The sequence below is a fragment of the Metarhizium acridum genome (genome assembly GCF_019434415.1).
Source record: "Metarhizium acridum strain ARSEF 324 chromosome Unknown scaffold_141, whole genome shotgun sequence".
Lineage (NCBI taxonomy): Eukaryota > Fungi > Ascomycota > Sordariomycetes > Hypocreales > Clavicipitaceae > Metarhizium > Metarhizium acridum.
In genome coordinates this window covers 2,190,566-2,216,429 of record NW_027094020.1, presented here as the reverse complement: position 1 = coordinate 2,216,429, position 25,864 = coordinate 2,190,566, and the positions used below count along the sequence as shown (strand labels likewise).

The 25,864-nt window shown below is 52.2% G+C and overlaps 7 protein-coding genes across 7 annotated transcripts; 6 read left to right on the top strand and 1 right to left on the bottom strand.

Annotated features, from left to right (window-relative positions):
* Window positions 1–6,696: 6,696 nt before the first annotated feature.
* On the top strand, window positions 6,697–7,810 carry J3458_009329 (uncharacterized protein; the record flags this gene model as incomplete). The annotated part of the gene is made up of 4 exons (XM_066119715.1): window positions 6,697–6,733; window positions 7,056–7,176; window positions 7,243–7,283; window positions 7,374–7,810. The coding sequence occupies 4 exons, from the start codon at window positions 6,697–6,699 to the stop codon at window positions 7,808–7,810; spliced, it is 636 nt and encodes a 211-aa protein (XP_065975511.1).
* A 227-nt stretch (window positions 7,811–8,037) lies between these two features.
* On the top strand, window positions 8,038–8,565 carry J3458_009328 (uncharacterized protein; the record flags this gene model as incomplete). Its single annotated transcript, XM_066119714.1, has 1 exon — window positions 8,038–8,565. The coding sequence occupies one exon, from the start codon at window positions 8,038–8,040 to the stop codon at window positions 8,563–8,565; it is 528 nt and encodes a 175-aa protein (XP_065975510.1).
* Window positions 8,566–8,608: 43 nt separating this feature from the next.
* Window positions 8,609–9,514, top strand: J3458_009327 (uncharacterized protein; the record flags this gene model as incomplete). The annotated part of the gene is made up of 1 exon (XM_066119713.1): window positions 8,609–9,514. One exon carries the CDS (start codon window positions 8,609–8,611, stop codon window positions 9,512–9,514), a length of 906 nt encoding a protein of 301 aa, XP_065975509.1.
* Window positions 9,515–12,419: 2,905 nt separating this feature from the next.
* On the bottom strand, window positions 12,420–12,824 carry J3458_009326 (uncharacterized protein; the record flags this gene model as incomplete). Its single annotated transcript, XM_007809053.2, has 1 exon — window positions 12,420–12,824. One exon carries the CDS (start codon window positions 12,822–12,824, stop codon window positions 12,420–12,422), a length of 405 nt encoding a protein of 134 aa, XP_007807244.2.
* A 363-nt stretch (window positions 12,825–13,187) lies between these two features.
* SUB2 (Suppressor of the cold-sensitive snRNP biogenesis mutant brr1-1) lies at window positions 13,188–18,169 on the top strand. Its single transcript, XM_066119712.1, has 4 exons — window positions 13,188–14,693; window positions 14,749–15,109; window positions 15,186–15,443; window positions 15,499–18,169. The coding sequence occupies exons 1-4, from the start codon at window positions 14,426–14,428 to the stop codon at window positions 15,545–15,547; spliced, it is 936 nt and encodes a 311-aa protein (XP_065975508.1). The 5' UTR covers window positions 13,188–14,425; the 3' UTR covers window positions 15,548–18,169.
* Window positions 18,170–22,287: 4,118 nt separating this feature from the next.
* Window positions 22,288–23,349, top strand: PCL5_2 (PHO85 cyclin-5; the record flags this gene model as incomplete). Its single annotated transcript, XM_066119711.1, has 2 exons — window positions 22,288–22,681; window positions 22,739–23,349. The coding sequence occupies 2 exons, from the start codon at window positions 22,288–22,290 to the stop codon at window positions 23,347–23,349; spliced, it is 1,005 nt and encodes a 334-aa protein (XP_065975507.1).
* A 97-nt stretch (window positions 23,350–23,446) lies between these two features.
* On the top strand, window positions 23,447–24,454 carry PCL5_1 (PHO85 cyclin-5; the record flags this gene model as incomplete). Its single annotated transcript, XM_007809056.2, has 1 exon — window positions 23,447–24,454. One exon carries the CDS (start codon window positions 23,447–23,449, stop codon window positions 24,452–24,454), a length of 1,008 nt encoding a protein of 335 aa, XP_007807247.2.
* Between the last annotated feature and the right edge of the window lie 1,410 nt (window positions 24,455–25,864).

The window sequence follows — 25,864 nt, the reverse complement described above, 5'->3', positions numbered from 1 at the left end:
AGTCTAAGCGGAGGTCAAGAGGAGAACAGTCGGATATATGCCATTGCCAAGAGAATCGGCTGAAACGACTAAGATTAACCAAGTTATGCTGCTAGGGCTTAGTTAGCACAGGCTGTCTGTCAAAAGATTCTCTTGGCAATTTAGAACCATTGCCACGGAAAGACGAACTAGACATCGAAGCAAAGGAAATTTGGTTTCAGCTAGCTGCAGGGAACCACCATCAGAGGAAGCTCCACCACCAGAAGCTGAGTGTTCAAAGGGCTGGTATTTCGATTTTGTTTGAGCGTAGACTCTCCGTAGTCAAACAGAAAAGAGTCTCCCACATGGAGACCAATTCGAAAATGACCACGAAGCTCCCCTCCGTATCAACTTTCAAACAGCACTGCTGTATGGAGTAGCTGTTGGCGTCTCACAACGACATCGTGATAGTTTCGCCAGCGGAGGACTATGCACTCCAGGAATGATTGCTAGTAGTCGGATCCCTGGGTTTGGAAATCAAGTCGTTGGAACGACCAGGAACAGAGGTCATGTCGATCGCCAATCACAATGGGCGGGCAGCTACGAGAGGTACAGATTGCATTAAAATGCTTCGTATCTGGAATCCAACAGTGTTTTGTTAAGGTGAAGCCGCGGGGCAAGACCTCGAAAAAGATGGGAAGATAACGACGGTAAAGTCGATATCCACGGCGCAAAGCATGTTGAAGGTGGAAAAACTCGAATTGGAGCTGAAGTTTCCTCCAATGTTACGAGACAGACAAAACCGTAATTTGGGTAGTTAGTTGTCCCTGTGGAACCGGGCGGGCCATAGGTGATGCCAAGGACGTATGTTGCTTAATAGCTTCAAGTCGAAATTCGGCGAGGTTGAAAATAGTGGACTTGGCCTAGCTCCTCTCATCTGATATAATATATTGAGGCAAAGGACGACGTTTTCCTTTACAAGGCAGTTTTCGCCACGATGGACATGGCAAGATTGTCTTGGCCGACAACCTCCAGCCTTACCCATGTTCAGCCGCTCGTCCTGTTTCGCCGGGGCGCCCAAAGCGTGCAGGGGAACCATATCTGGGTTGAACAAACTTTCGACGCCTCCCCGAGTGTGTGACCTGTCTCATCTTTCCCTATCAACTGGCTCCTCCCAGGTGCCACGTCCAAGTGACAGAGTGATTGGTCTTCTCCTGGGCAGTTTTAATGCAGGACCGCCACGGATCAAGCCGCCTGCCCCACTGATATGGTGCCTTGGTTGTGAGAATGTTTGAATGTCCATGCTGGTGTCCGAACGCCGATGCCATTCATCATCCGTCTTTTGCAACATCAAGTGCATGTGCGTCGATGTGACCTTGGCCCTTGGTCCCGCCATACAAATGTTTTCCTCAGAAAAACTTCAGCACTCCCTCCACTGGCGTGAGTCGTCACGTTGTTTGGTTGCCTGCGCGGACTCCGTAAAGTCGGAATGTGATCGACGAGTTCTTCGCAGGTGGATCATTGTGATAAAAATACGCGTACGGAGTAGTACTAACTAGTACCGTGACTTGAGGCAGTATTCTTCATGCCGGATGCCCATGCAAAACAACCTGACTGAGCAGGGGTCAGACGAAGGCCACGATCTAGAATCGGACTGACGGGCTTGGGGAGTACGTCATCGACTTGTTCCCATCATCAATCGTATAATCATTTGCCGCGGCAATCATTACTAACATTGAAATGAAGAAGTAGAGTGTCAATCATCCGAAATCATCAAACCCGGAGAAGATATGGTAGGCCTGCCCACACTAATTTTGAATTTGGGGGGAAAGGGGGGATTCTCCGTAGTCTTCGTAATTGGTGGTCACCATGTCTGGCGATATTTACCGCATGCAGGTGAGTGAAAGGTGATTGATTGCGCATGAGGATCAGAGATGGTGTACTGCTCCATATGTGGAATCTTAATTTTACCCCCGTATGTACGTATCTGCGAGGGAATTGTCTTCGCCCGCCCGTTGCCCAAAGTCCTCAAGGTAACAAACAACAACGCTGCAGTTTTATCAATATCCATGAACGGCTGTAGGTGTGCCTGCCTCCAATTGGTTGGCGACGCCTGCATGTCCAGTTCGTTGGTTCCATGTCTGCCAGATACAGCACAAGAGGGCTATCAAGCCACATAAATGCATTCAGGCCTCAGACCAATGGATGATTTGAACCAGTCAATAGGGGTGCGCCATCCCATGAACCCCTCGCGGCAGTGAACTCTTGCAGCCAAGCACCCTGTCGACGATCAGAAATAGATCATGACAGACACGACATGTTATGAGTGAGCGCAACACTCTCGGCTGATGTAGCAAATGGCCGATCTTGGATTGCGGGCTCCCCTGTTTTCCGTGACATGCTGAGAGTGCGAATCCCTCCAGTACTACTGACATAGCTCAGTTCTCAACTTTCATCCGCATAACGTAGCACAGCAAGATTGAGGGGCGCAAACCGACAATCGTCTCGCTGAGATTTGCTGTCCCGTTTCCGACAGCTCCCTTGACCAATAGTACTAGTCGAGTAGCTGATATTATGTGCCGTTTCTCCTTAGTATCAGTTCACTCTGTGGGGGTTTTGTACGATTTGGTCCTGCTTCGCCATTCGGCGATAGGTCAGTTGCGTAATAGACCAAAGCCCCCAATCTGAAATGAGGTTGGCGCTGCGTGGAGAAGGTAGTTGCTGCCAACGGGCACAAACGGGCCCCGATATGTTCTAGCCGTGCTCTTTCGACCAACCAATGCTAAGACATATGATACATACTTACTTATGTATGTATTGTATTATGGAGGAGCGAGCCGCAATATCCATTATCCAATATCCAATCCAGTGGATTACCAGCCGTAACGCTGTTTTGGCTGGCAAAAGCTGGCAGCCCAAGGTCCACAGTGGGTCATATCCGAATAGACTGTACTAGTGCCTGACGGCAACAGGTACCCGAATTGGGAACATGGAATCCTGTTTGCAAACCGCGGTGGGTGACAAGACCAGGACCAGGGCCGGGGCCGGGCAGGGCAAGCCATCTTCTGGCAGATTACCGCGGTGCATCCGAGAGGCGTCGCGCAGCAGACGTGGTGAGTTTGCACGGAAGAGCCGGCATACACTGTAGTGCTCCGATGTGTGCTCTGTGCAGTAAGCTTCTTCAAAGAGTCTGACGCGGAATCGAACGAGCCAGCCACGTCGCGTGGGAAATGATGACATGGACCGGTGTTCATAGCCGTCCAAGGCGTTGACAGGGCCATCACGAGCTTTTGTGCATGTGGCAGGATGGAAGGCTCCTCCACTCAAACGGCCCTCGCACCTCACATGTGTTGCCCGTCATACAAACCGGCCTCGCTGTGGCTGCATGTGTGCCTGTGGCATGGCACGGGCCAGGTTTCGTTCCTCCTGAACACCATTGAACACCAAGCACCAGACAAAGACAAAAGACAAGATAAAATCGGCATCGGCATTCGGCGTCGTGAGTTGACAGCAGAGATGATGAAGGTGGAGGAGACGGGGAGTCATGGCTCTGGGACTCACAAAACAGATTGTGAATCAATTGTGCTCTACAGACTCGGTACTCCGTATTATGCCCTGCCCTACAAGCACATCGTATTGACAATATGCCATGTGTGAGTTATGCCACCGCATTATTGAATTCATCGCGGTCGGTCTTTCCCTTCTTATGTTCAGGGCCCCCATCCTCCCTTTCCAAGACTGTCTTGGAAGGGAGATGCATATTAGTCCAGTCTCACGTCCGAATACCAGACATGCCTGGCAGCCTGAGTACCTAGGTACCTAGGTAGGTAACTTACTTGGCACCTTATCAGGTAGAAGTAAGGACTCGTATTCAACGAAGCTGTCTGGTGCAGCCTTGCCCTGCAAGTGGCCCTTCCACTTGACAGAGAGAAATCATTCACTTAAAAGTGTCGACTGCGGGTTTGTTTCTTCCCGAGTAGGCCTTCTCCTCATCGCATTTGCAAGCTTTCCTTTCCTTTTTCCTTTTCTACCACCACCCTCCTGTTTCTCTTGTTGCTCCTGTTGCTCGGCCATCACCACCGTGGGCTGTGGCTGCCTTCTCATCACGCAGGCCTGACCAACTGGCATCCGGGTACGGAGCATAGCATTCGCCCAATCCTTGATACGGCCGGACGAGTCTACCAGTTATTCAATCATAGTCCGAGCACGATAGGCGTTGGGGAGTCTCCAGGCTTCGGAATTGAGCCAGCAGGTCTCCGGAAGCACCAATTGCACCCCACGCTCAGGCCATCATTTCGATTTGCTTCCAGGGTCGCATTATTTCCGATTTTGGTGCAAGAGGCGCTTTTTCGACACTCTTTCGGACGAATGTACAATAGTGAACGGCGTACGGAGTATTGCTTTTGGAGAGTGTAATTTGGAAGGGGCAACCGAGGAAAAGGCTATCCGAATCCGAATCCATGCGCCTGGCGACGTTGCTCGGCACCACTTGAACAGGAGCTGCCTTCTGGTCCTGCCCGAATCATACTTGTTGCTCGACGGCCGGCACTAGTACTCATATTCTCCCTACAAGTCTCTTGTCTCAATATTCCGGGGCCTCGAAATCTTGGGACAGGAAAACACATTCCAGTGAAATACGGTACGTCATGTTCCACTAGGGGCCACGAGACATGAGAAGGTGATGTGGGAAACTGCTTGGCTCCAGTATTGCACACAAAACCCTTTTTAGTACACCTTATTGGAGGACAGCTCGATCAGTTCGGCCCCTTCAAGAACTTTCAGGGTTCATAATGAGTTTGAAACGTTGCCCTCGATTACTGGCAATAGTTTCAAGCACTTGTCTTGACTCGTTTTGTTACCTTGTCGGTGCGAGAAGCGTCCCTGACTGGGGCTTCTGGGGCCTCTAGGGGCCTCGAGACTCCAAAGTTTTGCTCATCCTCCCCTTGGCCCGCACCACATCCCTTTAGTACGTCACCGAGACCGCCATGCCGATTGCTAACTGGGCGTTTGAGTAGGGCCGGACTGAACTCTGTTCAAGGAGCCCCTGTGCCTGGACGTCGCTTGAACGGAACAGTAAACATTTTGAACGGCGGCGGAAAAGAGCCACCAACCGATTTGTATACTCAGTTGCTCCCAGCCACATGCCAGCGTGCACACTCTGGTGCTTTGCACGGAAATTTCGCAGCTTCGACCTGCAATTGGAAAGAGCGCCGGAAGTAGAATAGTAAGTACATCGGACCAACGTGCTATTCGGTGGCGCATCAAGTATCGCTCACCTGCCGGACCAAAGCCGCAGCTGCGGCAGTGTCGTTGTACAAGGACTTGCAGATTTCGCGCATCGAATGCGCTGAGAACGCACTGGAAACAGGCATCCAAGGGCCCAAGGTACGTACACGCCGCCACTAGCCTGGAAATTCCGCACTGCTTTCGGCGCAATCGCGCGCATGGAGAACGGGGTACATGGACTTACATGGTGCTAGCTAGGCCACTAAATACTTGACTACACATGCTAGTGTGCATTTTGCACACAAAATTTTTGTTCGGATTTTTTTTTAATTTTATTTTGCAGGCTCTACTCTGACCGTCTTGCGGCCCTTTCGCTCTTCGGTTGCCTCGTTGTCGGCAATCCTCGACACAAGCACCCGTTCTGTCGACTTCGTTTCTTCCTGAAGGCACGCACCTCCGTCGTTGCCGGTTCCCCCCTCTTTTTTTCCCCTTCCCTCCCTTTCTCGTCATTGTTTTCATCTCCGTTTACCCAGCGGATCCACGAGGCAGCCAAGGCCCACGCCCTCGATTAACGCCTTCTTGCTCATCCGCGGCAGTGACAGTGGAAGGGGCAGTGACATTGGCCCGGCTGCCCATCAGGCCCAGACATCAGACACTGGCGGCCACCGTTCCACTGCTTCTTACGGGCCTTCTCAAGGCTTCGCTGGCTCCTCCAGGCCTCCAAGACGTCCCCATCTCGTGCCTTCGTGCGTGCGCGTGCGTGTGTTGCGTGTGCTGGCGGCTGCGCTTGCGTGCCCAGCCCGACAAGGTTCAACAAATCGTCCCACCAAACCCCAGACAATTTCCCACGCCCGTCCCGTCCACTACCATCTTTCACGTCCCACCGCCACTGGGCACTTTTCGTCTTTATTCGTCACACCAGTCAACAATTGCTGGTCCAGCCGTCCGTTCCTCAGCGTGTGCCCGTCGTTACTGAAACTGACCCCTGGACCTGTGAACCCGGCCAACCATCAGTCAGAGAGAGCCTTTGCATTCGCTGGCAATCATCGTCGCTCCCAATAATACCATCATCACTGATCGCACGCCCTGGCTTCGCGGTTGTCATCGCTGCCCGCCCTCCTGACGATCCGGCCTCCGCCAACTCTGGGAGTTCGCGGGTCGCATCTCGACACGCGCCCCCTCTCTCTGGCTCTGTGGCTCCCGCTCACTCTCCTCGCTTTGCGTGCCGACCAACTACACTCTATCCCACTCCATCGCTTCAGCTCGACAAGTCTCACCTGCTTCCGGTCGCAATTGCACGCCCGTCAGCCTGTCGACCCATCCACATTACGCACTCGCACGTAGCTCCTCGAGCCCCGGCATCTCGCCATCCTCGGAGAGCCTGGAGTCAAGGCCAGACACCTCGTGGGACAGGGTGACCAGGGCTATCGCAACAAGCCGCTCGTTATTACAACGCTACGATTAAGATCTCGCACAGCTCACTAATCCCCATTGGGGTCCACGACAGAAACCATGGCACCCATACAGCCCCGTCTCAAGATTCTATCAGGTATGCTGTCCCACCTCCCGTCATTGTCCTGCCCTCTGTGCACGCTACCTCTCAACTCGTCCCTGTTCGTTGGCGCCTGAAAATGCTGCCCTGTCGCGCTGGTTCAGCATTTTAGTTCCGCCAGTCCATTGTTACCTATCTTTTGGTCGCCCTTCCGGCCCTGCCGCCCATTCCCGCTCCTACATCTCCGTCCTCACTCGTTTGTATTTCTTTTTACCGAGCCGTTCTTTTCCTTCAGTCGCTGGAGAAGACTTTTGGTTCAGCGGTCTTCCATTGATTCCGTTCGAGATGGGCGACAGCCAGCTAATGAATATATGCTCAGTTGGTGGGAATCCCGTTTCTGCCTTCTTATCATGGAGGTTACAGGCCACCAATGCCTGCGACGTGACCTTGGTGTGGAAATCAGGATACGAGCACGTTGCTCAGTACGGTATCTCATTCAAGTACGTTCTTCAATCCCTGTGAGGAAGGGAGCGGAATTGGGTAAAAACTAATCGCAACATTTGCAGGTCACCGGTTTTTGGTAACGAACGGTTTAAACCTCGTCATGGTAAGAACCATTGGCCCGCTGCTTTGTTGAATTGCCTTCTCCCACTTCTTCCAATGTAGTGACTAGCTCTTAAACTTATTCGCTTTACAGTTGTTCGGAATCCTGAAGATGCCGCTCATTCTCGAGAAGGCGCATTTGATTACGTTGTTTTATGCGTCAAGGCACTCCCTGATGTCTACGATCTTGCTGCCGTCATCGACTCCGTTGTCACACCTCAGCATACGTGTATCCTTGTAAATACTACCCACACATTAGGCGTTGAAGCCGCGCTCGAAGAACGATTCCCTACAAATGTCGTTTTGTCACTTGTTTCCGGAGCAGAGCTTACACAACTTGGCCAAAGCGAGTTCGAGCACAAGGGCTCGACAGAGATATGGGTTGGGCCTGCCAGTAGGAACAGCAACATACCCCAAGCTATCCAGGAGGATATGGCTCAAGCATTGGCAATGACATTGAGCACTGGCCAAGTGGATTGCAAGGTCTCTTCAAATATTCGCCAACAGCAATATGAAAGAGTTATTGGGTGAGTATATGCGATTTCCTAGCCTGTTTTGTCCACATCCTTCTAGAGCTAACCAAATATCCAGCCCTATCGCATTCCACCCCGCTTCCGTCCTCTTTGACACGCCAAACCACGCTGCTTTGTTGGAGAAGGTTGGGGTTAGGGACATGATTTCGGAGGGTCATAGACGAACTATTGCGCCTCGCCGATGCAAATGGCTGCAAGCTCGCCCCAGACTTCAAGGAACGAACAATGGATGAGATGACGAAACCGAATCTACCCGAAAGTATTATGTGGCAAGACTATACTGCCAGACGTCCCATGGAAATTGAGACGTATCTCGGTTCGCCCATTAAATTGGCTCGCGAATCACAGATACCCATTCCTCGAATTGAGACGTTATACGCCATTCTTCACAATCTCAACATTGTAAACCGCTCCAGGCCCAAGCCAGGCGAAGGTCCCCCGCCAAATATGATGCCCCCGGGCTCTCCAATCTCTTCCCCACAGTCCCGGTCTGTTTCTCAAGCGGGTCATCGTCCCATGATGGGCGGTATGCCAAACGGAAACGGTATGCCGCCTCGACAACCCCGACCTAGGAACTCTTCAAACTTCGGGCCTTCAGGTATGAGGCGGCCCCCCCAGATGAATGGAGGGCCGCCAAACGGCTACCCTCGCCCTCCGCCATCGGTGAATGGTGGCTCAAGAGCTCCCTCTCGAAGGGGTTCAATGGATGGCAACGACTTGGAAGAGTTTTCGCATCTAGTAGTTGTACGATGACATCCCAGAGGGCCAAGAACCATCATTTGGTGGAGATTCCGATATGGCCTTGCGCGAACGGGAACTTCAGCTTCGCCAACGTGAGCTTGCCCTGCGGGAACAGGAAATGAGAATGAGACGTGGCCCGCCTGGGCCCCGTCGAGGTCCTCACCCCATGCGCAACAGTCAGCAAGTTTTCGACGACGATGATGACGACGACGATTTCTTCGATCCTGTCGCACCTACCGGAGCGCCAACCATTGACCCCGATAATTTTGACATGATGAGTGTGACGTCGAGGAAAAATCGCAAAACGTCGGGCCAGTCTGCGTCCCAATTTCGCCGGAACCCAGAAAGCGACCTTCCTCCCCCGTCCCGAGCCAGCCGATTCCGCCCTAGCTTTGGACGAAACCGCGCCAGCCAGGTTAACCACCTCCCTGCCATGAATGACAATATCCTGGACGACGCTATGTTATCCTTTACATCGAACCGATACGGCAATGTTGACAGAGGTGCCATGGGCGGTAGCTCACGCGCAAACTCCCTGACAGCTTCAAGGTTGGAAGAGATCCCGTACGGGCCTGGGTCAGGCGGCCCACCTGGAATGAACGGCGCATTTCCACGTCGCGCAAGCCAATCCCCTGGCAACCCCTACGGTCCACCAATGCGCGGTGGTCGTCCTTCGCCCCCTAACGGCTACACACCTTCGATGAATGGGCGGCCCTCGCCTCCAGACGGGGTCCGACAACCTGTTCCTCGCTACCCGCCAGGGCAGGGTAATTCTGTTGCCCCCCAGCAGGTAGAGCAGCATATAGGGGTGAGCGCCCTCAATCCACCCAAGCCAAGAAATGTTCGTAGTCTGACTGGTAGTGCGAGCGCCAGCGTGGGCAGTGGTGAACTCGACTCAGAACAGTCTGCACATAGCAGTCAGAGCAGTTTCCAGAATGCGACTTCGATCGGAGTGCGTTAAAGGGGCCGTGTCCGCCAGATCGCTGTTCGAATCAGCCGAGAAACTCGTGCTCAACAATTCGAACCCGGTATACCGGCATAATACATCTTGAATGTGCGCTACACCTCTCGTATTCATGACTGTTCAACCACTTCAAAGCTACACATCTCATTCTATTCTGCGTCTTGTTACACGATTGAGACACCAACTCTCATGGCTTTTTCCTTTTGGTACGTTGCACGGCATTAGCCAAACGAATTTTAAAAAAACGATACGACATGCGGTTCAGAATCAACTTGGCCTGTTATTGGAACACCGGCGCGTTGATAGTTTCTTTGAACGGACTAGATGAGTCCCGTACATAAGCGTGGGAATGTTTGCAACTAAAAACAGAGACTGGTCTACATTTAGGTAATATTGCATTGGGATCGGAATTCATGTTCTTGCTTGCGTCTAGCATATAATCAATTATCCAATCTTCTGGCGAACTCACAGTCTTTACCACATCGAGCATTCTTACGACATGAGGTTTGGCTGCGAAGCAAATGGTCTGTTGAAAAAAGACAACTACTAGACGACTGCAAATACATCATCAGCGACACGAAAAAAAGGGGGGCAATTTTTGGAGACGGGATTGTTGTATGACATATCCGGGAATGCTCTACCGAATCAAATAGCGGCAACATGCCGAGCATTGTTTGTACGACTACGACTCATGGCTTGGTAGCATGTGTTGCTGTTGCCATGCAGACATATCCACATCTGTACCGCTTGATGGTGTGCCAGATCGGCGGGGGGGAGTACAGCGACATATACAGGCCTGTTTGATCGGGTTAAACAACAACAAACTTAGACATTGGAGGCCTTTCTTTCTTACACTGTGTTTTTTTTCTCACATGTTTATTTGTTTTTGGGGATATGGTCTCAGGCCGGTTTCATCCTTTTTTCTTCTTGTTCTTCTTCCTCTTTTGTGACGAGATGAATAATCGCGGGTAATGGCCATTTTAGCTGCCCTGCAGAGTATACAGCACCATTGAAGGAGTCAGGACGAGGACTTTTTTGGGCAGCTACTGCCCCGGACGTAATGAAAGGCTTAGAGGAAGAAGAGATCCTTCAAGCGGGTTCGGAAGGCTTGAATAATAAGTAGTTGAACATAACACAGGCATAGAACAAAAGCAGCAGCGTTTCACGATGACACGTCAGGTTCTTTGTAAGGAATCGTTGGTATCATTGACTTTCTCTTGGAGCAACAGTGAAGTATGACAGAAGTGTGCGAGTGTATCTGATGATGTGCGTACCCCCTGACACAACTGCCTGGCTATTTGATATAGGCAACCTAGTCTGCGTATGGCCAGACAGAGATTTGTTTAACTACTAGGTACTTGAGTACCCGTGTGGGTGTCCAAGTAACCACCTACCTACCTAGGTAGGTAGGTACTTGCTAAGGTACATAGCTCGGTAGAAATATAAAATCATCTAGACTCGAAAGCCCGTCCAGGAGACTCACCGCCTACGAGGAGGAACAGACACCACGGTAGGAATCATTACAAGCATAATCAAGCCTGGTAAGTCATAACACGCAACCTCACGTCCCTTTAATATACTCGCCCTCTCTTGGGGGAAACGGGGAAACCTTATGGGTTGCAGAGGTACGTGGGATGTGGGATGATGTGAGATGTGAGATGTGAGATGTGGTTGAAGAGCCATAGCCCGCCCCACTTGATCGACGAACGACTGAGACTAAACTTGGGCGCGCAGACGCGTCGACATTACTCGACTACAAACTATCAGTACTAGTAGTCAGTCAGTCCCCTTGTCGACATAACAATTCTCGGCACTACTCAGGAAACGGCGATTACTTATTCACTGTCCGATACCAGTCGACCAGGGGCGCCTTGGGTAGTCCTGCCCCATCCTCCCGATATCCCCCGACACATTCCTCACATCAACCACCTACGGGCGCGCCAAACTAACTCGTCGACCTTGGCTACGAACATCAAAACGCGAAATGGCGACCAGAAACTTTGGCACAACCCAAAACTTGAACCGGCAAAGCATGGCTCCGGGCGCAGGCAGCGCCGCCAAAAACCGACAATTGGTGAGCATCGCGCCTGACGACACCCAAGTGTGGAAAACGGTTGCCGTAGCTGACACGATCGAGGACAGGCTCATCTCCAGTCGCAACTTGCTCAGTTATCGACGAATTTATCAGATACTGAGAATCTGCTGCGCATGACGAGCGTGCAGGCTGAGGCAATGAGAGGCTTGGGGAGTTGGCATGGTGGACTGTGAGTAGAGGGTGGGGGAGAATGGATGGGATTGTTTGCTGATTCATCTTCAGGTTTATGGCTGCTAGCAAGGTTCTTGGGGAGGAGAGTGTGAGGGAAGCGAGGTGATGTTGTGATGGGATACGATCATGATGGTTCTGGGGCGTTGGGGGAGTCATTACGTTGTTCGCTCTACGGAGTCTAGGCTTGGTTTCCGTCAATCCTGATTTCAGGACACGATATTACCGCTTGGGGTATAGGCGTTATTCTCATTTGAACTGGGCTACCAAGTTGTGTACGCGTATATTGCACGACCACACGTAGTAACTAGTGGGTTGTACATTGATAGCGGCGGAACGACTAACGTCTTTTGTCGCCTTTCACAGCAATGAGTGTGCTATTGGCCGCAGGTACCCCTTGTTATTGGCCAATGTCTGTATGGTCAAAGTCCACGGCAAGGGCCTTGAGATCATCGCTCAATGGAACTCCAAGATGGTTCGGCGCGATATGGCACATCTCTATGAGTTGCTCGCCATCTTCACAATAGTCTTTTCGTAATGGGATGATAGAGCGGCAGAATGATGCGGACACGCCTCCCACTATGGTCACGACATCCGTACGTGTCTTGACAGATCCCGATTGCCTCTAGACTCAAAAGCTCAAGTAACCTCTTCTCCTTCCTGGGCCACTCCGCCTTGTTCATCGGTGAGGACCTCATGTTTCCGTAAGCGAAGGGCCTTGCGCATTTGCCGTGGCGCATCGACGAGATATCTTTTTGAATTCCCACACGTCTTGCACTCGATGACGAGAACATCTGCCCAGGGCTTGCGGCCCCCTTTGCTAGGATTCTGAATGAACGAATGGGATGTCTGTCCCTCCACCAGCAGCGAGTCGCAAAACTTGCAGATTGTTCTTTTTAGTGCTGAGCTTTGTCGAATTTGTGCTTTTAAAGAAATAGCCCTCATATCGGTAATTGCCTGGCGGGACATGTTTGTGATTGCTTTGTATTGTTTGTCCATATTTGCCGAAGCACTTTGCTTTGCGTCTGATTGTGCATGGAGCATCTCGAATTGCGTTTGCGCAGCTCGTCAGATAATTCGCCGCTTGGTAGAGATAAGACGCTCTAGAATAGATGATTCTATTCTGGACTCCTGCGTCCACCTTTGTCTTTGCCATTGTCCTGTTGACGGTGCTTTGTCGCATCCAAAATTGCAGAATATGTCTGTGTCCTTTGAGCCCAAAAAAAGAAGAAAGAAACAAGGCTGCACGTCGTTTCATCTCATGACTATGCACGACTATCGTGTCCAGAAATCATGCTCGCACAGTGAGCAAGAGAAGAGGTCACGTGGTGGTCATGCACGGACCAGTTTGCCTGCATTGCAGCTCAGCCGCGAGTCACTTCTCTCCCTCGTCGGCCGTCTGGGGAGCCTCTCGCAACCTCTCTTTGTCAACATCGCCTCGGACATTGGGACCGTCAATATCCATCATCTACGTTCTCGTTGTGACAAATTTCTCTCTTCACTTCTATTGTCATTTTCTAGACATTTAGAGGTCCTTTGAACGCTCAGCCCGCGCAACGGCATCCTTTTTGCTTTTTTTGCGCATTCGACCTGACCTCTCAAGCAGCAACAGCTCTCGAATTTTCTACGTCTTCTGATCACCTACAACAAATCTGTCAGCATGTCTCACGAGGAGGATCTCATCGACTACTCTGACGAGGAAATTGGCGCCAACGAAACCGCCGCCGCCGGCTCCAACGGCAAGAAAGGCGAACTCGCTGCCTCTAACGATGTCGACAAGAAGGGCAGTTATGTTGGTATTCACTCGACCGGCTTCCGCGACTTCTTGCTGAAGCCTGAGCTCCTCCGTGCTATCGGCGACTGTGGTTTCGAGCATCCATCGGAGGGTTAGTCATGAAAATCCTAATACCCTAAGTCATCAATTCCCCTCCCTCCAAAGTACAAAGCGTCCGTCCATCTTCGCAACGAGAACAAATTGCGCGCAAGGGCTTCCAATCCCCGAAGACGAGAGTCAGAGTCCTTTTGCCATGGATCGTCATCATGGGGACTTGCAAAAAAAAAGATCATGTCAATCGTGGCTATGCATGGTCATCGATGAACTCGTGGCAGCCTGCAAGAGTGCATCCATCCTGTCATGGGAGTGAAAGCATCTTCTGACATCGGCTGCCCTCATCAATAGAAGCTTGAGCTGTGTGGGAAATGTTGGCGAAAAGGATCAAGGCTGAAAAGCATTTGGCATCCGACCAGATGGTATCATGTCCGTGGCCGCGGCCAGTGAAAGGCTTTGTTATTGTCGCGTTGCAAAAGCAAGCGAAGTATTTTGAATGTCTATGACGACCTCGACACGCCGCACTCGATTCCTTTTACGTGATACTTGTTCTTCTTTTTTCGCGCCGAGCCTCATCTCTGCGACGGTGGACGGACGGGCACTTTGACGCATTGCATACATCGTTCGTTTCTGCTTGAAGAATACCAATGATCTAACATTCGCTCGATCGACAGTCCAACAAACCTGTATCCCTCAGGCCCTCCTCGGTGGTGACATTATTTGCCAGGCCAAGTCCGGTCTAGGCAAGACGGCTGTCTTCGTCCTTGCTACTTTGCAGCAGGTCGAGCCCGTCAACGGAGAGGTTTCGGTTGTGGTTATGTGCCACACCCGTGAACTTGCCTACCAGATTCGCGACGAGTACAACCGATTCAGCAAGTACATGCCTGACATCAAGACTGGTGTATTCTTTGGTGGCACTCCCATCAAGACCGACATGGAGACCTTGAAGAACAAGGACACCTGCCCCCACATTATCGTTGGTACTCCAGGTCGTCTCAAGGCTCTTGTCCGCGACAAGGCTCTACGCCTCGGCAGTGTTCGCATCTTTGTCCTTGATGAATGCGACAAGATGCTTGATCAGCCTGGTAGGTGTGCCCCGTCCAAATGAGGTTATCAGACGATAGTTGCTAATGAGATTAGATATGCGCACTGATGTCCAGGATGTCTTCCGCGCCACCCCTACCCAGAAGCAGGTCATGATGTTCTCTGCTACTTTGGCTAATGAGATCAAGCCCATTTGCAGGAAGTTCATGCAGAACCCCACTGAGCACTATGTCGATGAGGACACCAAGCTCACTCTGCACGGTCTTCAGCAGTACTACATCAAGCTCGAAGAGAAGGAAAAGAACAGAAAGCTGAACGAGCTTCTCGACGAACTCCAATTCAACCAGGTCATCATCTTTGTCAAGAGCACCATTCGTGCCACCGAACTTGACAAGTTGCTGCGCGAATGTAACTTCCCTTCGATTGCTGTGCACTCTGGTGTGAGCCAGGAGGAGCGGTAAGCAAGCCCCTCCCCTTCTTGTTTCTTGCCTTTGAGGCGTCGATACAACATGACTAGATCTAACAACCCGTAGTATCAAACGTTACAAGGAGTTCAAGGAGTTCAAGAAGAGAATTTGCGTTGCCACTGACGTTTTTGGTCGTGGTATTGACATTGAACGTATCAACCTGGCCATCAACTACGATCTCCCTGCCGATGCTAGTTCATACCTCCACCGTGTCGGTCGTGCCGGCCGTTTCGGTACCAAGGGTCTTGCCATCTCGTTTGTCAGTTCAGACCAGGACCAGGAGGTGCTCAAGGAGATCGAGAAGCGGTTCGAAGTTGCCCTACCGTAAGTTTTTTTATATTCTCTATCTAGATGGTTGACATGAGCTAATGAACTGTAGTGAATTTCCCAAGGAGGGTGTCGATGCCAGCACGTATATGGCTTCGTAAACTAGTCCAGCTTGTTGAAGGCGTACTGCGGATTGTGCTGGTTACGAGCAGCTGGGAAGACGGGGCTGGACGCGAATGACGTGTCTCATCTAGAAGCCATGAACAAAATTGGAAGTGGTGTGTGTAGTTTTCAGTTTGCTTGTATTCAATATGGTCGATGGTCAATAGGGTCTGGGTTTTGATACATTTGACATTTATTATGTGACTGTTTTGTGTTTGGAGTGATTGGAACACGCCTGTTGAACTGCACTCGTCAAGGCGATACCAGTATGGGCCGTAGTACAAAGGCTACCCACCCTATAGTTGTCTGGTAAATAATTGGCATTGGAATTGATACTTGTAGACAGCCATCCCGACATGGGAGCTGAGCATGGCCGTTTCAAATAGACATGGTCATCTTTAGGCGAACATGTGCCGACTTGCTGCAATCTACTCCATGAAAATGACGGTCTTCCTTGATAGGATTGGAAGTGCACACTAGTGAGTCCGCCAGCAAAGGCAGGTCATGGCTCCCACGGCTGGCTGGCGTGGCGAAACTGGAGACCACTCGGAGTTTTGTGGTCTGACAACACAACCCGGTCACGACTCGTAGATTCCAATGCCTTCCAAGGATATACCGTCACGTCCAGCGCCCTCACAACGATGAGATATTGGGTACCATCGATGAGTCAGCGATATCGGCCGGGTGGATCAACTCCCTCCATCCCGAGCACGTTGATAGGAAAAAATTGACAATGGGAAAGGAGCGCCATGATGGAATCTGGACAACGGAACGGGATGTAAAGTTTACGGATTGGATTGGGCTCCGAACATGTTCCCAGGTCCAAAATGGAGATGACGGTCTCGTGATTACAATACTTGCATCTTACACGGCACTAAGCATCGATAGCCTTACGTCGGGCACGGGAATGGGCACATGACCCTGTGGCCACACGGAACAGTCCCTCCCTCCTCGAGAAGAAAAAAAAAGGACAGTTTGTCGAGCGGCCAAGGCTTCAATGAGGCACCGCTACCTGGAGTTGACTCATGCCAATGCACTGAAACGCAGCACCATGGCTGAGATGATGTGGAAAGTGGATGACGAGGCCTGGACAAGGCTGTAACTTGCTTCGTATGGACGGGCCACCTCTCCAACGCTGGCTGGATGGGGTTTTACAGGCAACGAACTGGGTAAATTTTCTTTGAAGAAACTTTCGAGCTGAAACGCGAACTCGACAGTCTCCCGGCCCAGGGCGGGGGAAAGTTTTCCTCTCCCTTCCGGGTGATTTGGGCCACAGACGAGGCTGTCCAATATTGAGCTTTGGTGCTGCTATCCTCCTTTTTTTTTTTTTCCGGCCCAAACACACATGGCTACATTGACTTTGGCAGGATTCAATGGTTTGATTGCTCACTTGCGCCATTCTGGAGTCAACACTCCGTAGCGCGGGCTGACTCAGAAAATGACAAAATGCGATTGCCGTCTCGAACCCCCCCCCTTTCCAATCAGCAATGCCGCAGCCAAGTGGGGATGATTGCCTCTCTGCCCAATGGCACTCAATGACGATAAGTTCCTGTGACAATCCAATGATTAAAGGAGAATGGGGAAGCGTGTGATGTGTGAATTTTCGCGGCAGTGCGAAAGCGCAGCAGTTCGCCAATGTTCTATTTTGGCCGAATGGTGATTTCCCGATACTGTAAGATGCCGTCACACTGCTAGGATAAGGGGCCAAGGGGCGATGTAGGAGAGATGGGGTGACGGCGATGCCTTATGTTCCTACAGCCCTACTTCGCCTCCATGTCTAGCATTAGATCCCCCCCTCGTAAGCAGTTTGTTTGGCTTGTTCGCCCCTGGTGGTTTTTCAGTATTCCGTAAGGAGAACGAACACTTGCACAAGGTTTCCACTTTCTCCATGTATCGCGTGAAGTGGGAGATGCTGTCTGATAATTCAAGTGATACGAATGAAGAAGCAGTTAGTATTGAACTTGGAGGCCGACTTGGACGTAATTGTCAGCTCTGTGGGGCCCGGGGTAGACGTTGATAGATGACTTCTGGATGACGATATTCTCGCACGAACTGACTTCCCGTGGTGTACTACTGATAGCTGGGACACTGTGGCCTGGCCTGGCCGTGAACAGGACGTACTTTACGGAATAGTAATAGTGCACGAAAAGTTGCTGGGGATATTCGAGGGTACTTCGTAGTGGGGAGGCAGCGTCCGGCGGAGCAGAGAGACCACGAGGAGCAGGTTCAACGTTTTCTGGTCACGGAGGATTCATGCACTCGGCTGGTTTGGGCTTAGTTTGCAGCCTGAGGCACCAAGGCATAACACACCGACAGCGGCCAGGCATCCAGCACAGGGTAGCCAGCCGACTCTCACTTGTGTGCGACTTTATTGTGCACGCACACTTATGAAAGTGGGGCGCTGCGCAATTTTGTGGTGAGCAGCGGCATTTGGACCTGCTTGGAAGCATTCGAGATGAACGGGTGATTGCTCCGTAATATCGTGGGCCGTTGTTGCCTTGGTTCATGGTGGGCACTAGACTCGGTCGCTAATAACGGACATGTTGGTGGGATTAGCAGTGGTGCAATGCAACAAGTTATCTCCCTAGCAAATAGGTGCTTATTTCTTTCGTGGAATGTTGGGTACGACCGCTTTTCCGAATGCAGAGCAGGGTTTGATGCCCAGATTCGCCACACGAACGTCGATACTACTTAGAAAAGTGCGTCGTCTCGTCTGCGGCCCTCTTCTCAGTAAAACGGCGAGACCCTCCTTTAGCTCTTAGTAGGCAGTAGCTTTTGTGTGCCAAGAGATATGTCAAGTGGCGAGAGCGCGGCGCCTTTATTCTACGGAGTTACTCGACTAGACGCTGCTCTGCCCGAGGCTGGGCCGAAGCGCTCAGAGTCTCGGAGTCGATGCAAATGCCACCCATACGACCTTTTGAGATGCCGCCTGACACCGGCGTATCCGGCCGGAAGGAGCACAATCGAAGAGCCTTGGCTCGCGCCAGGAACTTGCAATACGGGGGGGGGAAATTTTCTTTCTTAGCTATGACAGTGACTGGCCAAGCTGCCTGGATGACAGTGACAGAGCATGGCTGTTCTGTGTTTGATGTGACACCTGTGGCCTTTTTTTTTTTTTTTTTTTTTTTTTTTTTTTAATTTAAATTCTATGTTATTTTGCTCGCACATACGTAGTTGTAATAATAGCATCAGTTTACTGTACTGGGAGGCTGTGGAACCGCAACAGATGGCAAACAGGTCAAGTGTCTCTGATGGCCTGTCTGCCTGGGGCAGTGGTAACATGTTTGAGGGGAATGTGCCCTCTGGAGTCATCAGTGGCTACGGTATTCTTGTTCGCCGTTGTGTTGGAGTGGAGTGAGGTCATTGGCATTGCACACGTCCCGTGCTTCCTGACTGACTGCGAGCCAGCTTTTACGGAGTATAATGATAGCAATTAGTTACCTAGGTAGTTACCAATAAGTTGTCGAGGCACTGAGGCAGCAAACCAGCTTGCCAGCCAAAGGGCAGCGTCACCAGACTCTTGTTCTTTTGGAATCCTCAACTGAGGTCTGTCCTATCAGACGGTCTTGGTCTTCTCGCGGTCACGTCGGTCGAGGGGTCTGAATCGTTAGATCAACGAGTGGGTGTATGGGTCACAGGCACCAGTTGACCTTTTCACTGCCGTAATACAGTGGCTGCAGTATGTATGCTACGGACTGAAGGCTTATCAGATAGGCTTCTCGCCGGGAGCTGTTGTGCTTCTGGAGCTGCGTATTGTTGCTGATTATCAACACTTGTCTACCCTTCAACGACACTGTTTGAAACGGTGTGTGCATGATCAGCATCAAAACACCGTTAACAAAGCATGACACAGAAGAGCTTATACCTGCCGTTTGAGCCTGCAAACCTACCCAGTTGGCAGTCTCTGACCCCGTACAAGTAAGTGCCTCAGAGTCTAGGATCGTGGCCATTTCGAAGGCGTGCCGGCGACCGGGCTGATGTGACAGAAATCTCCAGGAAGTACGGACGGAGTACGAGAAATGACCTGACTGCTGCGGAACCAAGACGAAGCCGAATGGACAAATGGGTGATTTTTGGCGGGATCGAGTCGTATCGGTCTGGCAGCCACGGAAGAGAAGAGTCATAGTCATGGCCTCAGGAACGCCTCGCTGTAGCCACATTTGCCATCCACCACCATGCCGGGCACCCGTCCACAGCCTTGACCCGCCAGTTTGCCAGTTTGCCAGTTCCTCAGCCTGTGTGGTCTGGTGAGGGCGAAAATGCTGCGCCGCCAATCCAAAAGGAGCATCCTGAAGTAACAGGGGTTGGAATACGGCGGCCGAACTGCACGACGGGCTCGAAGTGGGCGTGCGTTGCGTTGGCTTAGTGCGCCCGCTGGACGAGATGGAAGAGCTCGAGCAGTCGAGGACGGCGAGGCCAATCGACCGTGGCCGGGGGCTCCTTCGAAGGGTGGTCGGGGACCGGCATTATGGGAGCGCCAGGGCCAATCAATGATTGCTGAAATGCAGATTGGCCAGCCGTGACCAGTGACAACGAGGCAGTGGAGACCGAGAGGGGTCACTGCTGGCTGTACTTCGTCATGGTTCACGCGCGCGCGAGGTACATGTGCGCCTAGCGGGAGATGGCGAGATGCGTGGTGTACTTGGGTCGTGGCGGACGGGTTAGTACCGGGTACGTGGCTGGACTGGGGAGTAGCGGCATTGCAGGCGGCCACGGCTGGTGGTGTTCGTACCGACTACCTCCCATGCCGGTACCTGACACATTTCATACATCCCTTGGCTGCCGTGCTACGTGCTGCGCGCTGCGCGCTTCCGCTTCCTTTCTGGATGCTCAGCCAACAAGTCACCCTTAGCAGAGCAACACACTTTTGAACTGCGAGCAGCACTAGGCAGACCCTGGTCCGCCGCCTCCGCAGCGCCCCTCCCTTGGTGCTCGCGGTCCATCCAGCGGTGGCTGCTTCGCGCTGTTGCTGCGCTGCTGCGCTGCTGTCTGGAGTCCAGAGGCCAAACCAGAAGAGACCAGCGGCCAGCGGCCAAAGAGAGGCCATCTCGTCCGGCCATGCATTCAAAACCAGTGGCCCTCGCATCGGCGCTCTGTTCTCTCTCCCCCATCGAACTCCAACGTCAAGATGAAGTTCAACTACGCCTTGTAAACGTTGCCAGCGACTCTCGCAGTCTGCTCTGGTTTCTCTCCACTCCACGGCGCACTCTAATAATCTGATTTTCGGGTTTCCACGTCCATTTGTTTCCATTCTTGTACTATTGTCTTTGACGAGCGCACTCGACGTTGCCAACACCAACAACAGTCTGTCACCACCAGGCCGGACTCACCACCAACCAGCCCGCCCGTCTCGTCTCTCTTCGCTCGCAGCGGCATTCACTTGTACCTTGCGGCATTCTCCAGAGGACGACCGAAGCAGCACGCATCGCACGGCGCAGTTGATGCTGTCGAGTCCATAGCTGACCAAGTTTTCGTGTTGCTCGACTTGCACTCCCTTAGCCTTTTTAATCACAGCAGTATCATTCGGCCCTCGCACCCACGCCCACGCCCCGCGCAACGCGCAAACACATCAACCACCCAACAACCCTCGGGCTGCTTAGTTCAGCACCAAAGCACACGCACACCCTGTCAGTTTGTCTTCGCCACATCTTGGCTGAGGCGCTGCAGTCCGTCATTTTTTTTTAGGCTCAGTCCAGCTGGAACTCTAGGCTGCCTGGCCCCGTCTTTCCAGTCACGCATCCAGTCACTGCCTCGCCGCTCCGAAATCGCCAAGTCCGCTCTCGTTGGCTGCCACTTGGCCCGCGCGGCAAGACTCGGTCGCCACCGCACCGCACGCAGACACCTGGGACCTCGCTGGGGACACCTTGGACACGCTCGCCAACCCAGATCGAGTCACACAAAGCACCCGACCACTCAACCACCCTCACCCCATCCATTACCCATTACCCACTCCACCCGTCGCCTCCAGCCCGTCCGTCACGGTCTTTGACGCTCGACGCCGTTGTCACTGCTCCCTCCGGTGCCTCGCCTCCCAGGCCACGTCGAAGGAGTCACATCACCGGCGCACGACGCCCTTGATAAATACGCCGTTCCAGGCACACTCATCCACGTCTTTGAGCCGCATCACTTGCATCACCCACTGTTCCTGCGTTTCGTCCACCCGCACTCCCAAACCGCGACGAACCCTGCACGACTTGCATCGTCACCGGACGCGGCCCAGTGCATCATCCGCAAACTATCGTGTGTCGCCACTCTGATTCATCTTCGACGGATACGTCCTCAAACGACTTCTCCCCCCCTCTCCACTCCTTGCTCTCTTTTGTTGTCTCTTTATATGCCGATGGTAGTCGTTGCTTAAGACTCCCATCACCTCCACCACCAACTTGTCTGTAGAAGCATTTGTCGCAATGCCTCTTGCAAGTTATATTCTTACTACTCCAGTCGCCGTTTCCGCTTCGTCTACCGGTCTGATCCCTGTTGTAAAGTCGGCTGTTGCCACTCTTCTGTGAACCGCCTTCTTTGCACCCCGGATTTCTGCTCCCACTGACAGCTAGGTTGATGCTGTTTGCTTGGAGCTAGTTGTACCTCGACCACGGTATTTCTCGAATTGCTTTACGGTAACCTACGATCTTATTGGTTGACTTAGCCTTACGGCGACTGGAACCTCGACAGATACTTGGCTTGATACTTACATAGACTCAAGCCGGTTCTCCACCCTGATTACCACTACTTTATCAAGATGAAGTACGACGCGGATGATTCGCTCGCCTTCGTCGCCTCTACCTCTCAATATGCGCCTTACAGCTCCGCTATGAGTTCTGTGGCCTCCATCTCTACAACATCTGTATGGTCTGATACCGCTTCTCAATCGTCCGACGACACCTCCATTTCGACCAACACATCCGATTCCGACTCAAGTGACACCTTTTGTCGCTCCAAACGTGCCGCTACAAGTGCTCAAAATGTCGTCAACCATCGCCGGTCACTCCACCAGCGGGATGCCGAGGCCGTCCCGGCAGAGTTGCGACAAAACCCCAGACGTACCGCCGCGGGCTGCCGTACGGGCCGAGGTTGCCCTCCTGCTCTAGTGCGACAGTCGGATCGCAAGGTCAACTTTGTTGACAGCCTTGTTGGTAGGTGGCAACTATTGCCTTTTGATTCACTCAACCAATGCTTAGCCCTTTCCGCAGACTCTTCCACCCAGATCGTAGAAGCGATCTGGCCCCTGTCCTCGGTTGTATGCCGCAGCGAGCTCGGCAGCAAAGCTGTCTTGCCTCTGCGCACGTTCATCCAGGAAACACTTCGGCGCTCACGTACCAGCTACTCCACTCTGCAAGTAGCCCTGTATTACCTTATTCTTATCAAGCCTCACGTCCCGAAGCACAACTTTACTACCGAGCAGCCTGACGATAGACATGTGGATCGTGCTCTGCAGTGTGGCCGTCGCATGTTCCTTGCAGCTCTCATTCTTGCCTCAAAGTATCTCCAGGACCGCAACTACTCGGCTCGTGCTTGGAGCAAGATTTCTGGGCTGAACACCCAAGAGATCAATCAGAATGAGATTGCATTTCTTCTTGCTGTCAACTGGCAATTGCACATCACGGATGAGATTTTCCAGCGCTGGACCGAGATTGTCCTCAAGTACACGCCGCCTCCGTCACCGCCTTCACCCGGCGCCGGCTCCCATGCATATGCTCAGCAGTCCGCCGACTGGAAGCAGCTCATTTTGAGACTTGAGCCCGAGCTCGCCAACATTGATGGCCTCATTCCCACCACTCCTGCCAGCGCCACGGCTAGCTGACTTGTGTGCTCTCTCTCCGCGAAGTATCCTCAACCTCCCTCAGGAGGCTCGTAGCCCAGCTGCTCTTGACAGCCTCAATGTTACTCCGACCCCAAATATGTCCAACACACCGGCCGTCAGGGAGCCCTCATCCAGCAGTGTGTACACTCCTGGTCGATTGGCACCAGCCCTGACTCTTTTGCCCACTCCACGCCTTACTCCGCAGACCAGCGGATTCTGCACTCCTGCAGTGAGTGTTGCATCCCAACTTCTCGGAAAAGGCAACGCAATGGGCCTTGCCATGGCGCACGCCAATACCGTCAGTACCGCACAGACAACTCTCGATCGCTTCCCCTACTCTGTTACTTCCTCGCCGCAGGGGTACTGCCCAGCTCGTCGATCGTCTCTCGCCAACTCGGTGTCCACCGCCTCGTCCCCCGAGTCCATGGTTTCGGATTCTTCACGATCCTCCCGCTCCTCGTCCATCTCCTCTGCTTCTAGCCTCGCTAGCGCGACCCTCTACAACAGCACTAGCCGTTGCAGTGTGCCGTCGCGATTCCGGGCTGCGAAGCTCTGGAATGACCGGGTGAGCTCGAAACCATCTGTCCCCTCCGTTCCCGAGGATTATGATGAGCACTGCCTGGCCTCCTCGCCCGAGTCCTACATTGACCCAGAGACTGCCAAGCTCGGTGATCTATGTCTCGACACTCCTCTGGCAAGACGCGAGCGAGAGCTCGACGAGATGGCCCGTGATCCTGCATCGGATGCTGCAAGGGCTTTACAGGATCTTCACAACCACGATGTGTCTGCGGACGCTACACCCACGGCCAAGGTTGGCTCTAAGCGAAGCCGTGCGCCTTCCATTGACGATTCCCTGCAGGAAAATGTTCGCGGTATCCTTAGCTGCCACTTTGAGTCTCCTGAATCATCATGGCCCGACACCCTGGTGCGCTCCCGTGGCATCGCTTCGGAGTCGTACCTGCATGTTCCTGCCCACCCCACCTTTGGACGCAATGCAAAGCGAGTGTGCTGCTCTGCAGAAGCTGCCACGGGCTATCAGACTGCTAGCGTTCACCCCGCCATCAGTCTGCGAGGACCTGGCATATGGGATGGCATTCTGAACTGAGATATTGGAGCATTTCACGACTAGTGGCGCAATCTTGACAACTTAACCCGACTGGACACCAACACCAGAACGCATGACAGTCATCATGCAAGCTCACCATGGTCTGGACAGTAACACCCAGACTTCTCGCTGATTTTGTTTTTTTGCCATTTTTTTTATATTGCCGGCTTCCATTTGTTATATACTCGGGACAGGACGGAGGTGGACCGGAGTCATTTGCCAATCAGAGCTTTTTGATACCACAAAACCTTGGGCGGATTCGGCCCATCTCTTTGTTCTATAAAACATGCAGATGGCGTCCGGGACATTGGCTGAAAAACGCATTGATATAGCATGCATCATCCTAGGAACGGCGTACTGATGTGGAAAGCGGAAGTGAGGATTTAGTGGTTTTTGTTTTTGTTGATTCTGTGTTGACGGAATGGGCAGGAGGAGGAGGAGAAGCATGTTGGCAGGCGGACGCGGCTTTGTACGACTAGAAGACTCATACGCATCTTGGTTTGTTTGCTATTTTCATTCTTTTTTTTTTCTAGGAGGGGATAATCAAGGGTACCTCTAAGGCGATTTCTTTCAAGTACAGGACGCCAACATATGTCGAAGACGAAAGAGGAAGCGCGATTAATAGTGGCCGGACCACGACAGTCACTTGTATCTACAAGGACTCTTGACGACCACCAGATAGGCGCTCAAAGCAAACTCGCACACGTTCAAACAAACCAAGAAGACAATAATCAACATGAACCTGACGACTCTCTTGAAACAAAAAAAGCTCGCATGCAACTGAAATAATGATCCCACTCGACCTCCTCGACTGGCATATCTGGTGCTGCTGATGTGAATTAACGGACCGGGACACCAAAGGAAAGAACATTGTGGAAAGGTCTAGGAACCAGAAGCTGTTCTAGATCGAGGAGAGCGATGACGCTATGGCGAAATCTAATAGCTAGCTTGGAAGAGTCCTCGAAGGTAGTGGGCACTCGCGAGCCCGGGGGGGGGGGCCTGTTTGCCAGCTTTCAGGTTGGTAGATGAGGTGCTTCCCAGGCATGCGGAGAAGAGCCAAAGAGAGAAATTCAAACAAAAAGTTGACTTGCCTGCCTGAAATATCGTTTTACCTTTGACGTGTACGATTTGAGAATCCTTCTGCAACAAGTGGCTCAACTCTTGCAATTAATTGGTTCAAGTGTGGTGTGACTTGCACAAAGGGGGAGTGGGTTGCTTGGAGAACTCCCTTCCCACGACAATGTCGTGAATGTCCGTTGCTCCGAGTGAGTCATTGAGGCGTTGTCACCTCACCAGTCAGGTGTTGTTCAGGTCCACGAACTTGCCGCATTGAGTAAATAGTGGATTCGTCTGAATGGTTCATGCCAGTGGAGACGCAAGGACCCAACGGCGTGCAACACTTTTGAGATG

What these genes read in the sequence shown, in the direction of transcription:
- SUB2 (XM_066119712.1), top strand. Translation starts at nt 14,426, where the DNA reads ATGTGCCACACCCGTGAACTTGCCTACCAGATTCGCGACGAGTACAAC. An exon ending in CAAGATGCTTGATCAGCCTG is followed by an intron (nt 14,694 to 14,748) that starts GTAGGTGTGCCC and finishes TAATGAGATTAG; the next exon opens with ATATGCGCACTGATGTCCAG. An exon ending in CGGTTCGAAGTTGCCCTACC is followed by an intron (nt 15,444 to 15,498) that starts GTAAGTTTTTTT and finishes AATGAACTGTAG; the next exon opens with TGAATTTCCCAAGGAGGGTG.